Source organism: Prionailurus viverrinus, chromosome D4 (assembly GCF_022837055.1).
Source record: "Prionailurus viverrinus isolate Anna chromosome D4, UM_Priviv_1.0, whole genome shotgun sequence".
Taxonomy (NCBI): Eukaryota; Metazoa; Chordata; class Mammalia; order Carnivora; family Felidae; genus Prionailurus; species Prionailurus viverrinus.
Window position 1 is genome coordinate 90,600,229 of NC_062573.1, and position 18,327 is coordinate 90,618,555.

The 18,327-nt window shown below is 44.2% G+C and overlaps 1 protein-coding gene across 9 annotated transcripts in view; it reads right to left on the reverse strand.

Annotated features, from left to right (window-relative positions):
• SETX (senataxin) overlaps positions 1-18,327 on the reverse strand; it is a 66,801-nt gene that overhangs the window by 38,476 nt on the left and 9,998 nt on the right. For all 9 annotated transcript variants that reach the window (XR_007146509.1, XM_047831272.1, XM_047831269.1 and 6 more), the window contains 7 exons: positions 17,790-17,899; positions 12,451-12,670; positions 11,592-11,711; positions 9,318-9,489; positions 8,855-8,942; positions 4,229-8,380; positions 2,413-2,512 (listed from right to left, as the gene is read on the reverse strand). Coding sequence is in view for 8 of the 9 variants with exons in the window: in XM_047831272.1 (XP_047687228.1) it covers positions 2,413-2,512; positions 4,229-8,380; positions 8,855-8,942; positions 9,318-9,489; positions 11,592-11,711; positions 12,451-12,670; positions 17,790-17,899 (4,962 nt within the window). In the remaining variant the exon portion in view is untranslated. The remainder of the gene's footprint in view (positions 1-2,412; positions 2,513-4,228; positions 8,381-8,854; positions 8,943-9,317; positions 9,490-11,591; positions 11,712-12,450; positions 12,671-17,789; positions 17,900-18,327) is intronic.

Consider the following 18,327-nt stretch of genomic DNA (forward strand, 5'->3'; position numbering starts at 1 on the left):
ACAATCAGTACAAACGTACTGGCAAAGACCTACTCTCCCACACTCTTGGCGGGGGGGGGGGGGGGGGGGGGGGCGCCAGTGCCATACAACAGGCTGGGTACTACCTATGCAACCTGAACACACACACACCGAGACGCCGCAACCCACTTCTGGATATGGGACTCAACAAAAATGACCTCACAGAAACACAGAGGAAACATCAGAGTGACACAGCTCATAAGATGCGGTCTAAGAGTTAACGTGGCATGCCCGAGGCTGCTATCCTTAGGTCTGCTTACCAGGGTGGCCCTTGGCACCTGTGACCCCAGGTTCTGGGACTGTCGTTTGCTGACGAAATGTCAGCCTACACTGTCAGCCTACACTGCGCCTAAACTGTTTGCAAAAAGAATACGGTTTATGCCAAACACCTGCTTTCCTTCTGGAAGTCACGAATTTAGGCTAGGCAGAGGGTGTTTGGGGCGCTGAGTCTCTAACAAGCTTCCCTAGTAGAGGGGGGGCGCCTGGGTGGCTCAGTCGGTTCAGCAACTGACTTTGGCTCAGGTCACGATCTCACAGTTTAAGAGTTTGAGGGGTGCCTGGGTGGCTTCGTCCGTTAAGTGCCTGACTTTGGCTCAGGTCATGATCTCGCGGTCGGTGAGTTCAAGCCCTGCATCAGGCTCTGTGCCGGCAGTTCAGAGCCGGGAGCCTGCTTCAGATTCTGTGTCTCCCTCTCTCTCTGCCCCTCCCCCACTGTGTACTCTCCCTCTCCCTCAAAAATAAACATTAAAAATTTCTTTTCACTAAAAAACAAAACAGCTTCCCTAGTATGTAACATTTCACATGCCACGTGTTGTTACGATTCATTGCTGGGAGAGTTAAATAGACCCTGTGTGACTCTACCGGGAGAGGACTCTCAGAGGCTTGATCCTGGCGTCGTCCACACTTCACCCCACGTGCTCCCCTTTGCTGAGTCTGCTCTGTACGCTCTCACCATCAGAGTCACGGCCACGAGCGTGGGTGTATGTTAATTCCTGTGGGTCATGCTAGCGAAACACTGAACCTGGGGACGGTCTTGGGGACCCGACACACAGGCTAAAACTACTGAAAAAAATGTCTAACAGTAGAATCATAATTTAAAAAAACCCAAAAAACCCAAACACCCCACAGTAAAATCATGACATAGTCACATAATGAAATACTACCATAATGATGAAAAACCAGTGAAGACACACATAAAATTGATGAATTTTACAGACGTGTTACAGAAGCCAGATTGAGTAAATACTATGTGACTCTATCATGTGACCAAAATAAATGCCGGATAAATTTGCAATTTAAATATTAAAAATATAAAACTACTACAAGAAAATATGGAAGTATTTACCCACTTTCTAAGACCAAAGTCAAAACCATGAAGAAATAAATATGGTAGTTTTGAATATATGTAGCAATTATCTATGCCTCAAAAACTGCACCTGAAATTGAACCAGAAATGAAGAAACTGAAAAAAGCAATTCACAAGAATGCTTGCAGATTAAGAAGAAAACAAGGGGCGCCTGGGTGGCTCAGTCGGTTGGGCGTCCGACTTCAGCCAGGTCACGATCTCGCGGTCCGTGAGTTCGAGCCCCGCGTCAGGCTCTGGGCTGATGGCTCGCAGCCTGGAGCCTGTTTCCGATTCTGTGTCTCCCTCTCTCTCTGCCCCTCCCCCGTTCATGCTCTGTCTCTCCCTGTCCCAAAAATAAATAAAACGTTGAAAAAAAAAAAAAAAAGAAGAAGAAAACAACATCCCTAACAGAAAGAAGGACAAGGGGCATGAAAAGACACTTATCCCCACACCCCCTCGAAGAATACAGATGATCAGAAAAGATTTGGGACAAACCCTATAAACTCAAATGAGATACATTTTTCATACATAAAACTGGGGAAAAGAAGTTTCAACTCGCAACATGAGGGAGAGGTCTATCTTTACACTTCATGGCAGGAGTCAAAATGATGCTCCTTTCAGTAGGCAAAGGCAAATACGGACCAAAAGTCTTAACACGTGCAACTGTTTTGACCTGGCATAGAGATTTACTCTGAGTGCTTGTAATGCTGAGCAACTATAAACAACACACCTGTTGTTTACAACACCCACCCACCCCCCCACCCCCCCCACCGTCCCAACGTTGTCAAGCCCCCTTCACTCACCCTCTCTTCCATGTCCGGCTTCCACCTTGGCCTGTGCTTAGTTACAGAATGGTTAAAACCACAAACTTTATATTCATAACTGTCCCAGTAACTAACCTCGTTAACAAAGCCTTTAAACATGCTTGGAAGAAGTTACGAATTCAGCTTAGGAAACCTAGGTCTCAAATTTTTCAAATGACAATGAGGTTTCCCCAAATAGAAAGCTCCAATTATTATATATTCCAAGTTACAGAAGAAAGAACTTACCCACAAACTCCCAGTACTTTTTATAATCAGCAGGAAATTTCCGTACATGCAACTGATAGAACTTCTCTTTGTTTGGAGAGCTGATCCACTCCTGTGCCACCTATACACAACAAAAAAGCGCATGAAGAAAGCAAAAACATTCCGGAAAGCCAATGCTAAACAGCAAAATTTCCCCCAAACCAGCAACAGTGAAATGTGGAACCTAAAATCCCAAGCGACAGAAACATGAAAAATCAACGTGTGGCTTCTGGTTTCCAGTTCGGCATGCGAGGAACTCGGAAGTCACCACTTCATCCTATCAACAAAAAGCAAGCTGGGAAATCGACAACCCTTCACATCATCACAAATGACGGGAGCACAAACCTTAACGCCAGGAGAGGAAACCCTGAACTGGAACCGACAAGCCGCTCAGGGGCTCAGTGTGGACAGCTCAGTGACGAGGACTCTAGGGGCACCCGGCCATAAGGGGCACCCCGCGCTTCGCGGAGTTTTACCTCTAGGAGGCCTTCCAGGCCCTCGCAGTGAGCACTGGAGAACATCCCTCATGCTCCCAGCATAGGGAGGAAGAAAGACACCACTTTGAAATATACTAGAACGTTCTGACCTTGCAAAGGCTCGATCTTGCAGAAACTCTTTCATTACCAGAGTTGAACTACTGAAGGGAAGAGCAATAACCAACTGCAGCCCCTTCTGGCCCTCCTGTCCCACCTGAGGACGTGCAGGGAACAGAGAAGCATGTGTGTGCTTCACAGTCCACAGGCAGAAGCAGGCTTACGGGACGATCCCCCCTCCTCAACTTACCGCCACATTACTCAAGGGCCCACTTACTGCTGGCCGTTCCCTTCACCTAGCACATCATGTCCACCCTACAACAAAAATTATAAGGTATACTCACAGGCCACAGTCTGAAGAGACTGAATAAGCACCAGAACCAGAGGCAGATGTGGCCGGAAAGCGGGAATGACCAGACAAGGAATTAAAACAAAACAAAACAAAACAAAACGAAAACCCCATAATTACTATGCTAAGAGTTTAATGGGAAAAGCAGAGCCTGCAAATTCCAAGAATCAAAAAGAAACGCTAGAGATCAGAAACCCTGACGGGATGAAGGATGCCTCTGGTGGGCTCAGTGGTAGACTGGACACGGCTGGAAAAAAGAATCGCTGAGTTTCAGGATCTGGTGCTAGAACCTGCCAAAGCTGAAGGGCGGATTCTCTAACAGGAATCTTGTATTTTATCGGGCGATCCCGGTCAGGGGGGAGCGAGGAAGGCAGAAGAACCGAATGGGCTGCGTTGAGGGAGGTAAGGAAGGGAGGCAGCTAAAGGGACAGAGCAACTACCAGGACGAGCGAGAAACCGGAAGACAGACATATAGAGAGAAAAACAGAATTTACTGCTTCATGCTGTTCAATGTAATACACCCTGTGCCGACTCAAGAAAACTTCATTAATGGTCTATGTTAATTTAAAAATAAATGCAGAAGGGAGACTATCTCCTCTGAGAAGGATTCCCTTATCTCTGTATCAAAAAACACTTACTCCTGTGCTACCTCTGGAGTTGGTTCATTAGCACTCCGAAGGGTGTCTGTAAGCTCCAGAAGGGCAGTGATTAACAAAGTGCTTCCTCTGTCTCATCAGCATCTAGAACAGCGTCCGGCACAAACAGCCGTTCAACATTACAATCTAAGAGCTACATCTAAATCAAAATGAGAGCAGTTATTTTAACTGTACTCTAATTACTACCCGACATTAAAAAAAAAAAAAAAAAAAGCGGCAACTTCAAAGTCTGGGCAGGTATACATTTAAAACATACTTACCGTTTCAAAAGTATTCAGTATCATCAAAGGGAAAAAAACATTGAAATAATCTCCACAATCTTGAAATCTGACAGGCACCGGTCTTGAGATGGACTGACAAAGGCTGGTGGGGGGCCCACACTGATCAAAGTTCACAAACATTTCGTACTTCCACTTTAAGACCTCTTTAACAAAGGTGTCCGAGATAGACTGTGAGGACAAGAGAACGTTTACCGCAGAGGAAGCCGAAAAAGATCTGCTTTCGCCAAAGGTAAGCTTGTAACCTTGCCTGTTGGAATTATTCAGAGTCTGAGGACGGAGAACATCAGACAAACTCTTCACCTCACCCACTGGCTTTGGAGACAACACAGAGGCTGGCTGTGGGACTTTCAAAACAGCTGGTACCCCGTTTGACTTCTGTTTGAGGGCCGGTGGCGGTGCGGAGGTACTTTCCAAAGACTTCGAAAGATTAGCAATTCGTGAAGTACTACTTGAGCTAAAGACCTTGGCAGTGGAGGGTCTCTTGGACGCAGAGGGGGGCAAGCCCGGTTTACGAAACACATCTTCATCCACTGCTTTAGCTTCGCAGTGTTTGGAGCAGTATTCACCCTGGTTTTGCGCGGCTTCGACACAATCCTTGTACTTACATTTTGTGCTGCTCCAAGATTCTTCTTCCATCAGAGCTGTATCTTTTCCATGAACTATTTCAATGAGTTTCTGGTTCCCATTTTCCATTTGTGAACATAAATCCATATCTGCGGGATCGTGCTGGGTTAGAAATATATTCTCATCTTCCGAGTCACTGTTGGATCTGGGCTCTCCCTCTTTCAGAGCGGTCAACTCTAAACGATGTCCTGTTAGGTCGCCTCCACCTAAAGGGTCAGCTGACGTAGAGACAATGGCTTCATGTGTTGCTTTTCTTCCATTTAACACAAGAGAGGCGCACTGGTTCGAAAGGCAAGGATCATCAGCCACCTGAGAAACACGTTTCGTTTTCACGGGTTCTGGTTCAGAAGACGCGCGTTTTATTGATGGCTTTCCAGTATTGTTAGCACCCACCTCGGCGCCTCCTTTAGCACGACAATCTGAGCTATCGGATTCTGGGACGAGAGTGTCAGGATTCTGTGCTGAACGCAGCCCTGCTCTTGTAGGAGCTCTGCTTTCAGAACCCAGAGAGCCTTGCCTCTTCTGCTTTGATTTGTGTTTCGCCTGCCTTCGCGACTGAAGATCTTGACTTGTCAACAGTTTCTTATTATTTCTGACAGAGAGAGTCTGAGGAGAAATTAATTTAGTCTTTTTTCTGGTATCAACCACTCCCACGGTTTTGCCATGGTCCCGTAACTGAACTAAATACCCTAGAGATCGCTGAGATAAATCGAATGCCCTACGAGGAGCCTTTTTCAGACCAAGTTTTTCAACGGTTGAAGTTGGTTCAGGGCACTGGCGAAGTATCTTTGGTGGGACTATAGCAGGAGTCGTCCTACAACTTATGTAACTCGAACTTTTATTCTGCCCTTTTTTGGTATCTGAATGTGTTTTCTTAGTTTTAGAATGCGGGACTCTCCTAACGGGTTTGGAGTAAGTACGAAGCTTTGGAGAAGACTTCTTTAGTGAATCTGTAGTGCCTCTTTGAAGATTCGACCTGGACCTTGACCTCAGCTCTATACTTTTAAGATCATTTTCAGTCAGACCTCTCTCATTATCAGACTGGTCCTCGTTTCTCTCAGAAGGTGAAGGCCTCAGAGGATCTTCAGCTGCAGGTTTTTCATGTCGTTTTCTCTTACGTTTTTTCACTTCAGTTTCACAAAATTCCCCGACAGAACTACCACTCTGTGGTTCTGCGTGTTTTTCAATGCCCTCTGCTACTTTCTTAATAACCTCTTCAGATACATAATCCGTATCGTAACCCCAATCATTCATGACATCGTTTACGTGAGTCAGACGTGAATTGTTTTCATCCTCTTGAACTGAATTCTTGTTGTCTGGTTCCTGATCTTGCCAAACTGAAAACACCTCATGTGGACTTTCAAACTCAAAAAACTGAGAATCCGATTCCTCAAACTCCAATAGGGACTTTGCCTCTTCTTCCTTTATTAGCTTCTGTTCCACACTTGTACTAGCTACTGAAGTATGCTCCTCGGGATATTCTTTCTTGATGCCTATTTTATCTCGTTTAATGTGTTTCTCAAAACCCAGAATCCCTTCATCACCATCATCATCATCAGAATCTGAAATAACAATCACCTGGCCCCGGCAGGCTTCTCCAGCATTACTCGGGTTAGCCGTGAAACATCTTTTATCTTTTACTTTTCTTTGTAGCTGGGATGAGCTTTTTTGAGTTGACTCTGATGGAAACTTAATAACACTGGCTTGGGCTATCAAAGATAAGTTGTGGAGGTCTCGGTCTATCTGGGAATCTGTCAAGGTGCTGGACTGTGGACTGAGGCTAGGAACCTGTTCCCTCAAGTGAGAAGACACCTGACTGGTGGTACTCTTGCCAACTTCCTTATCTCTCGATTCAAGAAGAGTCACGGGGTCTTTGAAGGGAGACGTTTTCTTCACACAAGTATCGGTCATTTCCGTAAACGAGACCAAATCTTTACCATCTGCTTGGCATTCCTGTATTTGACAGCTATTTTCACGGGAAGAGAAAATATCTAACTCTTTGCTCTTGAATTGTTTCTTCTTCAGCAATAAACTGTTTTGAGATTTTCGCTCCCCGTTTTTATCATCGGGAACGTCATCAGGGTCTAAAGAGAGATGGTTTATGAAGCCATCCCCTTTCTGACCTCCTGAATCTTTCCTTGAAAAGAAACTGTCAATGGTAGACACAGTCAGTTTTTCCTCTAAATTGCCATCATCGATCAAAGTACTTTTCCTGTGTTGCTTCTTTATTACATGTGATAACTTAGCACAGATTTCAGCTTTCTGTCCCTTAGGTTTTCCTTTTGAGGTTTTGCCAAGAACATCACCCTTGAAAGAGAAATCCTCAGTTGATGTGGACGCCTTCTCCAGGGAGTCGGTGCCAGAATCAGTCAACGAACGTGCGGCTATTATCACCCCTCTGTCACATCCCCTTTCCGGACCATTTCTGGAATCCGTAGGATTCTCCTTCACAGACTTCTGCTTCCCTTTACTTGTTTTGACTGCATCTTGAGCTCCTTCCGGGACAAGCCTTTTGCTACCCTGCTTTATGCATGACTCTGCTGAGAGACGGCCTTCTAGTTTCCAATCTTTTATGTAATTGTGCTCACTATCCTCTTCGCTAGCGTTACTTGCTTTGACCAATCTATTCTCTGGCATCTGAAATGCCTCAGCTTTCATTGGTCCTTTAGAAAATGTTGGGCTGGAGTTTTCCAGACAGTGCAGGCCTTTTTTAGATTTCTTCCCTGTCTGTTCACTTTCTTCTTTATTGTAAGACGCAGGAGGGGTTTTACATACGGGGGTCAGATCCACAAAAGTGCTACACTGAGGTACTTTGAATTTTATGTTTCTAATAATTTGCTTTAAACAAGTTTGTAACTCATGGGTTTCCTGAGTAGTCAACTGCCAACCTAGAGATAAATTCCCACGCAGAAATAAGTTGAGCTTGTCCCAGAATCGCTTGCACAGAGTCTGCTGCCCAAGCTGATACCCTTCTTTAAGGAGACTTCTGATCAGCTGCACACAAGCCAGCTGGACAGAATTCGACGGCATCGAATGCAGTGACAGAGACGATATCACTGCTGCTCCTTTGGAGCAATTTCCAGATGACTTCTCAGAACTCCGTGCAAACGCGGTGGTGGGAAGCTTGGCGCATTTTACAACAGCCTCCACCCACTGCTGGGAACTAACCCACAGCAAGTGCAAACATTTTTTATTTCTGTGCAGTTCAATCACGGACACCAAAATCAGAAGGAAAAACTCAGTAACTTTGTCACACACAGCATCTGTTTGGTTGAGGACATCTTTGACTTCAGAGTGCAGATGGTGAATCACCTCTACTATGTAAGCCACACCCAAATCCTTAAGATCCATGAGGGACTGAACAAAGGGGATGAACCACAGAAACGTGCTATTGTGAACACGCATGTCTTGACCAATATCTGACTGAAGCACACTGGCTAACGTTTCCATCTCTTCGTACATGTTAGGACAGTAATCTGGGCAAATGGCTGATCTCCACCCGGAATCCTAAAATGGAAGAAATACAGACATTTGGGTAAGCAAGCACCATTCGTGGCAGGCTTAACACACAGTTTTAAACAAGAAAATATGCTGCTTGGTTTTCCTACTTTGGTTCCCATGTATCTGCACATACCCCAAAGAGATGGAAAACAGTTCAACGTCAACGTCAGGGGTTCGTGAGGACAGGACACCTGCACGTGCTGTGTTCTTCTTTCCGTCACTCATCCCCCCCACCCCCCACCGCCCATCCCACAACCTTTCCAATCTTCCCAGCTGCCCTTAATCTTCCAAAGGGTGCACCCTGTAGTAAGAGTCCAGTTTTCACAGGGCATGATACATCCGTTCAACCAGAAACCCCTTATGCAGCAGCTGGTTCGGAGCAGCTGTGTATGATAAAATCAGCGAGTCAACCAATTAGGTGCAATGTTGTCTCTACAAAGGCAGGGCAAGTACCATCTGAATTCTCGAAACGCCTCATACCTTTTTGGTCTTTTCAGGGTTGTAATTGTACACGATCTGGCTACAAGTCACTGTATCATCCAAATACGACTCCGGTTCCGACTTGGTCCTAAAGTAGTAAGAATAAATAGAAACCACTGACATGATTAAAAAAAAAAAAAAAAGCAAAAAGGAGAAAACCCTGTTGCTAAGTCAGTTACAACAGACTTCCTCACAGAGCCTATGTGAAAATCCTGACACAACCAGACGCCTGGGTGGCTCAGTCGGTTGAGCGTCCGACTTCGGCTCAGGTCATGATCTCGTGGTTTGCGAGTTCAAGCCTCACATCGGGCTCTGTGCTGACAGCTCAGAGCCTGGAGCCTGCTTCCGATTCTGTGTCTCCCTCTCTCTCTGCCCCTCCCCCACTCACATTCTCTCTCTCTCTCTCTCTCTCTCTCTCTCTCAAAAATAAACATTAAAATCCTGACACGTTAACTCAACTAACCTTACAGAGCTGTTCCGTATATTTTGGATCTCTCTATTGTAGCTCATGTTATTGATAATAGTCTGAAACGCCTCAATAGGATCGATGCGTTGACCCCAGACCTTTGATCCGAGGCGATCCAGAATCACCATGAAACAGTGTAATGCTGGCCAGAAAGGATCCACGCTATCATCTGAAATACAACGAAGTAACTGCTGAATCACGCAACGATTAGACAAAGACATGAAAGCAGGCTGAGGGTTAGGCTTGCTTTATCTGGGGAGCCACAAAACTGAAAGCAAAGCACCAAGTCATGTAACGCAAAGTGGCGCCAACCACACCGGCTTTAAAAACCTGGTAAATTTTAAAGTTCCTTCTGCATTTTTTCCCAAGCAATGCTATATGCCTCCAAGAAATTTTTTAACGGGGAACAAACTGAGAGAGTCTAGGCAAACTCACCTTTCTCACCCTGTCTGCCACACCTGAAACATCCTTCCTACTGAACAAAGCCCGTGATATGGGAAATTCTGGGTTAGCTCGAACTGCATTTTGTATGCCATTTGGCTGCGATAAAGCACCGAATCCCTTAGCTAATGGCTAAGCGGATACACACCCTTCATCCAACCGTATCTCAACGTGGCTTTGTTCTCTACTTTTCATCCAATTGGCAGGAATTCCCATCACTCAGAAGCTCTCACCTCCAGTTCTTTCCCTCCTATCAGACGTGCAGTGGCAAAATACTGCCTACTCAAAGGCCTTCAACTGCTCCTTAATGTCTCCCAAGGAGAGTCAAAGTCCTCAGTCATGCACTTGGAAGATCCTACTCTACTGTCTCTTTCCAGCTTTATTTTTCACGCCCCCATAATCATACCCCGTCTACAGCACAGACAGACAGCTGGCTTCTCCCCAAGTAAGACCCGGAATGCCCTCACTATTGGCACCCCCTAGCAAAATCCTATCCGTCCTTCCAGCCCAGCTCAAACGTGCCCTCTCCATCAAACGTTCCCTGGTCATTTGATCTACCGCCCTGTTCTGACACAGTGCTCACTCAGTTACTGATGATGTTATCTGGTCACTCTAGAACTTTCTGCTTTATTTTCCTCAAGGCTCTTAAGCTCTACTTTTTTTTTTTTATCATAGGCATTTGTGTAGACCTTCTCATACACTTTTTCATCCCTTCCTGCAGCTGACACAGTGTCTTATGCCCAGTAAGCTCTCAAGCAAGGAACAAAGTTATCAATTAGGTGAAGGCCATTATAAAAGGTTTCTTAGAGAGGTCACGTGACTCACATCTTGAAAGTCAGGGGAACTGGATTAACAGAGAAGACAGAATTGTATGGGCAAGGCACGAAGAAATGACCTATTAATATAGTAAGGGCTGGAAAACAAGTTAGTAATAACTCTGAGAATAACCTAGCAAGAGAAGCTATGTGATCAAAAAAAGAATAACATTTATATAGTTGTTCTGCAATCTTGCACAACTGAGTTTATATCCACATTGGAGTTGCCTAAAGAGAAGTGAATGTGGGAGAAAAATTATCATTATGTTTTTGTAATATCTGGCATCCTGGATCTCTATTCATTCCTTCATCAAGATTAGAAACATTCATTACAGATCCTCCCTGATCAGCCTGACACAACCACAAGCAAAAGAAAGTTAGGGTCTAATAATAAACATTACTACAAGTTTTACACCCTAGCTTGTAAACTACCTGAACAGCACTGTCCCAAGAATACTTTCTGTGATGAGGGAAATGATCTTTATCCACACTGTTCAGTATCAACCACCAGGTACATGTGGTTACTGAGCACTCAAAGTACAGCTCGTGGGACTGGAAGACCACATTCTTCAGTTAATTTTAATTAATTTAAATGTACATAGCCACATTTGGCTAGCAGTCACCATGTTGGACAGCGGAACCCTAGAGAACAGAAGTGAAATGAAGAAGAACCAGGAAAAAGGAAGACAGAGGGACAGGAGAGGCTTTCCCCACAATTTTAACTACCACGTCGTTGGAAAGGTACTTGCTAGTCTTGATTCCACCACTAACTGGGCATTTCAACGTGAAGAAGTAAGTTAACTTCCCTGGCCTTCCGTCTCATCTTTTATGAAGGTAAAGTGTTGAAATTGAACTCTCAAGGTCATTTCCAATTTAAAACTCTGAATCTGTGACTGAACCATAAACACGTCCATTCCTTTCTCCATGCCACACACCCAAATCCTTGCAATGACACTAATGTTTCAAAAGGGCCCATCGCAGCACCCCAAAGCATTTACCAAATAAAGATTATTACCATCTGCTTGCCTCTCCATGGTGTGAAGTATTGATTGCATGAAATCATTCTGTTTGTCTGAGCCCAGCAACAGGGAGTCCATAGCCTGCTCCTCAAGAATGGTCAGCAACATGCAAATACCTGTAAGATCATTTACAGTTTTCCTGACTTGAGTAAATGACACCGTTCGGAGGCTTTCTCCGGCTTAGTTGGCAAAAGAGTAACAAGGCAGTAAAATGAAGCAAACCAGTACCCGCTTCCTCCAACACTCAGGTCTGAGACACTCAGACACCACCGCTCCCAGTAACAGGACTTTAGACCGACTTGGACAGAAAAAGGGAAATGGTACAAACTTGGTTAGAAATCAGTTTCAAAGAGGATTACCACACAATTCGTTTCTCCTCAACTCTAAGATGCCTCCAATTTTAAGATCACCGTATTCTGAGAACTCATCACTGCCAAACAGGACACGTGGCTGTAGGACTCAGAATCAGTGAAGCAGGGGAGACCTACTTTGAGTCAGTGTAGAAGTTGCTGAAAACCAAAGCTAGTATCTCTTTCACCAAGAAATATTTTACAGATGGGGAAATCTCTTACATCAAACCCTACTAAAGTCCATCGCTACGCCAAGGTTTTGTTATATCTAGTACTGCTTTAAATACAAGATTTGCCACCCTCGAACACGCACCTCTTACAAAGATGGTTTCTAGAATAAAGTCTCAAAACAAGAGATGTAATGGCTAAGTCAATTTAATGACAGCACGAGAATTGGGAACCATGAGATCCTTCGTTAGATCACCAAGAAACCACTTCCTTTGCAAGATACTCATTGAAAATGATAGAAAACTACTAGTCATACTCGTGTAGGAACGACACTCACCTAGCCAATAGTTCTTGTAGTTGGTGGTATCGTACATGTGCGAAGGCAGAAGAATCAGTTTACCCTTCTCGAGGACAGAAGAAGTGTAGATGTCTGGATCTTCCAGAAGCCCCAACTCAATGACTTTAAAAAGACAAGTCAAAACCTCCTGCAGATCATAATAATCATCTCTGTCCACTTTTCCCAAGTTCCTTGCGGTCAGGATAGCCCAACGCCGAACCTAAAGGCACAACACGTTCGTTACTTCATTCAGTAAGTAACTCTCCATGCACGGCAAGAACCTAATTAAGAAAACAGGATTCTCTATTTTAAAATTTTTTCTTTTTCAACGTTTATTTATTTTTGGGACAGAGAGAGGCAGAGCATGAATGGGGGAGGGGCAGAGAGAGAGGGAGACACAGAATCGGAAACAGGCTCCAGGCTCTGAGCCATCAGCCCAGAGCCTGACGCGGGGCTCGAACTCACGGACCGCAAGATCGTGACCTGGCTGAAGTTGGGCGCTCAACCGACTGCGCCACCCAGGCGCCCTGGATTCTCTATTTTAAAAGACACTAGATATTGGGGCGCCTGGGTGGCTCAGTCGGTTAAGCGTCCAACCTGGGTTCAGCTCATGATCTCACGGTTGGTGAGTTCGGGCCCCGCATCAGGCTCTGTGCTGACAGCTCGGAGCCTGGAGCCTGCTTCGGATTCTGTATCTCCTTCTCTCTCTGCCCGTCCCCTGCTCGCTCTCTCTCTCTCTCGCTCTCGCTCAAAAATAAAGATTAAAAAAAAAAATTAAAAGACACGAGATACTAACGATGCAATACTTAGACCCTATTTGATCCTGATTCGAACAAACCCTAAAAAAGCGTTTATGAGATAGATGATTACTTCCATCCATTTAAACACTGATTAGAAATATGACATTAAGGAATTAGTACTTTAGGTGCAGTGGTGATATTGTTTCATTTTTTTAAAAAAAACCCTTATCTTTTAGAGACATATTTAAGTATCTTATGGATAAGATGCTCTGATGTCTAAGATTTGCTCTAAGTAATCCAAAAGGCAACACAATATCGATCACATGTTGGTACCTGAGAAAGCTCAGTGATGGGCAGAAGGGGGTTCATTACACCATTCTACTTTTGTATGTTTATAATTCTCCATAATAGAAAGTTGAGGGGATAAAAAAGTGGAGCCTCAAAAGAAATCAAAAGTCACCTCTAAATGGCAATACAGCACAGGGAAGTGGTTTTAAAAATCCATGTGGGCTATGAGTTAAACCTAGTAATCACAACCAACCTTAAAAAGCTAAATAAAATAAAACAGAAAAAGACCAGCGTGCATCCTGCAGGAGTAGGATTTGGGGAAATGTTCAGCTGACACATGCATATGTGTGTATGTAACCAATGAAAACCATTTTTTTTTTTTTTACTGTGGATGGCCAGAAGTTTGAAAAACGGAGCTAGAGGACACAGGAATGAGCTGGCTCCGTGCCAACATAAGTAATCAATTTTAAGCTTTTGGAAAACATACAAAGGAATGCATGAGTCCATACTGATAATAAATAGGCAAGTAAGTGGGAGAAAGGAAAAGAGTTCTTGATTATGATAGTGGAACCAATGTCCAGGACTGACCGGCAAACGTGGAGAGTGCTGGGGTTGGGAAATGATTTTGCAAATCTTAAAAAAAAAAAAAAAGTGATTCAGGCAAAAGCCATCAGTTAACGCTCAATTTGGGAGAAAATTCTGCTGAGGAGCGGGGCCCTTCTGTGGTCTCCCGATAGCTAAGACACAGAAATTATACGGTGAGGAAATGGGACACCACCTTGACTGGCTAATCAAAACGAACATAACCACAAAGAGCAAGTGACACGGGAGCGCCTCTGAGGGTGACACTCTGAGGAGGACAGAACATCACTTCTATGCAGTCCTCCAGCTGGAATGCGTAACCTGAACCTAACAACAAGGAAACATCAGACAAACCCCAAATGAGGAGCATTCTGATTGGGGGGTGGGGGGGGGGGGGGGGGACGGGCAGGGATGACCGCACTCTTCAGAAATGTCATAAAGCACAAAGGCTGAGATAGTGCAGATTAAGGGAGAGCAAAGCAAACAGCAAAACCACCAGGCCCGGGGACCTGGAGCCAGGCTGCCTGTATGACACCCGGTCACCCCACACTAGCCTGGCTGGCTGTGGCCAAGTCTGACTCGGTTTCCTCCTCTATACATTACCTGCCTCACTGGGCTGCTGTAAGGCGTTAAGTGAGTTCACATCCGGAAATTACCTCCTTCATTCTACTTTCTTTTTTATTCCATTGTTCCCTAGCTTCTTAAGAGGAATAATCAGCTCATTAATTTTGAGGCTTTCTTCTTTTCCACAATTACTTAAAGATATAAATTTCCCTGAAAGCACTCTTTTGCCACATCCTACAATTTTTTAATGCGGCATCTTCATTATAATTCAGTTCTGGGTATCCTTAAGTCTTAATGACTTCTTTTTTAGCATGTGCTACTTTCAAAATATGGAAACTCATTTATCTTTTCATTAACCTCTATCTAAATTGTGTTATGATCAGAGATCACGAGAGGGACGATGCCAACGCTAAGTCCTTGCCATGTGTTGAAACATGTAATATTTATCACAAATTAGAACGTGATCACTTTTATCGTTTAATGTGTATTTGAAAAAATGGTTAGATGCCCAGCTCACATATATACCCATTAGGTTCTGTTTGTATACTGCCTTGTATACATATTCCATTCCTTGTTGGGCTTTTGTTTTTCTTGTCTACTGATTCATCAATGTGGAAGAGGAGTACAGTGAAATCTTCTACAGTAATGAATCCACCATATCTTCTTACAGTTCTACCAATAACTGCATCATTTATTTTGAGACTATTTTAGCCACATATTACTTGTTTAAAAACACTACAGTCTCGATAAATTGTGTTTTTTGTTATTATACAGTAACCTTATCCCCCTGTCCAAATGTCTATTTTATTTGATATAACACAATAGCTCCACCAGCTTTCAGCAAAATTAAAAAAGGCAACCGGGGGCGCCTGGGTGGCGCAGTCGGTTAAGCGTCCGACTTCAGCCAGGTCACGATCTCGCGGTCCGGGAGTTCGAGCCCCGCGTCAGGCTCTGGGCTGATGATGGCTCGGAGCCTGGAGCCTGTTTCCGATTCTGTGTCTCCCTCTCTCTCTGCCCCTCCCCCGTTCATGCTCTGTCTCTCTCTGTCCCAAAAATAAATAAACGTTGAAAAAAAAAATTAAAAAAAAAAAAATAAATAAAATAAAATAAAATAAAATAAAATAAAAAAGGCAACCGACAGAATGGGAGAAGATATTTACAAATGACATATCAGATAAAGGGTTAGCATCCAAAATCTATAAAGAACTTATCAAACTTAACACCCAAAAAACAAATAATCCAGTGGAGAAACGGGCAAAAGACATGAATAGCCACCTCTCCAAAGAAGACATCCGGATGGCCAACCGACACATGAAAAAATGCTCCACATCACTCATCATCAGGGAAATACAAATCAAAGCCACAAGGAGATACCACCTCACCCCTGTCAGAATGGCTCACATTAACAACTCTGGCAACAAGAGGATGTTGGTGAGGATGCGGAGAAAGAGGCTCTCTTTTGCCCTGCTGGTGGGAATGCACACTGGGGCAGCCACTCTGGAAAACAGTATGGAGGGTCCTCAAAAAATTAAGAAGAGAACTACCCTACAACAACCCAGCAACTGTACCACTAGATATTTATCCAAGGGATACAGGGATGCTGTCTCGAAGGGGCACGTGCACCCCCAGGTTCACAGCAGCGCTATCGACAATAGCCAAAGTATGGGAAGAGCCCAAATGTCCGTCAACGGATGAATGGATAAAGAAGATACATACAATGGAGTATTACCCGGCAATCAAAAAGAATGAAATGTGGCCATCCGCAACAACGCAGATGGAACGAGAGGGTATTATGCTAAGCAAAATTAGTCAGAGAAAGACAAATATCATATGTCTTCACTCATACGAGTGAAGATACAAAACAGATGAACGTAAGGGAAACAAAAAGAATATAAAAACAAGGAGGGGGCCAAAACGTAAGAGACTCTTAAATACAGAGAACAGAGGGTTGCTGGAGGGATTGTGGGTGGGGGGAATAGGCCAGATGGGCAAGGGGCATTAAGGAGGGCACCTGTTGGAACGATCACTGGGTGTTATACATAAGGGATGAATCACTGGCATCTACTCCTGAAATCCTTATTGCACTAGATGCTAACTAACTTGGATGTACAATTTTATAAATTAATTAATTAATTAATTAAAAAAAAAAAAAAACAATAGCTCCACCAGCTTTGATTAGGTCAGTATTTGCCTATTAATTGTTTTTCCTTCAACCTTTTTGCACCCTAAGTTTTAGGTGTTTCTCTTGGAAACAAAACCACGGATTTTCTTTTGTAATTCAATCTAATCTGTGTCTTCACTGACAAATTCAGCCCACTTATGTTAAACACTGATATTCTTAAACCTGTTTATCTGTATGAACCATGTTTCTCTATTTCTTCTAACGCATTTTTTTTTTTACCTTCTAAAGTAATTCATTACCTAGCTCCGCCCTTAACAAGATGAAAAGCTAGCCCACACGCTCTCACATCTTGCCTGCCGACCCCATCACGTCGTTACTACCCCGTCCGAGTTATTATTGATAGATTCGCTTTCTTCGAACTTAGCTGCTTTTATTAACAAGCTTTACCACAGCATCCAACCAACTTTGTATTAAGTTCTTACGCTACCTTCTCAACTCTTCTTTCTCTCGTGTCCCTCATCCGGCACCGGTCTAGCAGCAGCAGCTCGGGCTGCCAACCGCCAGTCGCATCAGGGAGGGGCCCCGCAGACTCAGTCGTGAAGCATCTGAGTGCCTGGCCCGGGTCCTGGGTGCCCGGCTGGACCTCCTTCCTCTGTTGCTATGTGGCTCTAGAAGGCCAGTGCCAGAGAGCATCTGGCCGTACTGTCAGCTTTCTTCCACAGGCAGGGGAGAGTCTACTTTGTGCACAGGCCCGGACTCTGGTTCTCGGCCTTTCCTGGACTACACCCGGAGCTACTGTCATCCGGCGGAAACTGCGTGCTCAGCTACCAAGAGCCACCCGGACCTAGAGGTTTCCACCGTTTATCACGTGGTGTTTCTGCTGCACTGCTGGTCCCGAGAAACGCTTACCTTTTGAGGGGTGTGATTGTACATTTTTAACGGTTCAATATTTTAGACAAAATACACGCCGAAACCCTCTATTACGGCTCTCTCTACGTGCAAAAATAAAACATGTCCTTTCATCGCCTACCACTTGTACTCACCATTTCATTGGGATGGACCAGAAACAAATAAATGCCTGGATGTTTGTCAAAAACCTGAAAGGAGCAATTAGCTTGTTCCATCCGACAAAGTGCTTCAACACATAATTCGTCTAAACAGAAAAAACAAGACAGTAAATATGAGACATAAACCTTTTCAACTTATCAAGAGTTCCTGAATCTGGCTCCTTCGGTTGTTCTGTAAGTGAATAAAAAGTTGTTCTTTTCCTTTTTTTTTCTCAAAGGAGACATAAAAATGCTGATAACGTAAAGTCAACGACAGTATTTACTCGCCTGGAAGACTAATCTTGTGTGTTTGATCATAGTGTGCTCCTATGAACTGCTGTGACTTCACCGGTATACATGTATTTTTTTCTTACCCTTGGCGTAAGTAGCATAATTGTATCCATAGGGTGTCTTCTCAAAAGTATGATTTTAAGTCTAGTTCCATCAGCATTTTACATTTCGACCCACACGGACCTTACTTGGTGCTGGCGTGACAAAGTGAGCCTTTCCCCCAAATGGCTATTGTGTCCTACTC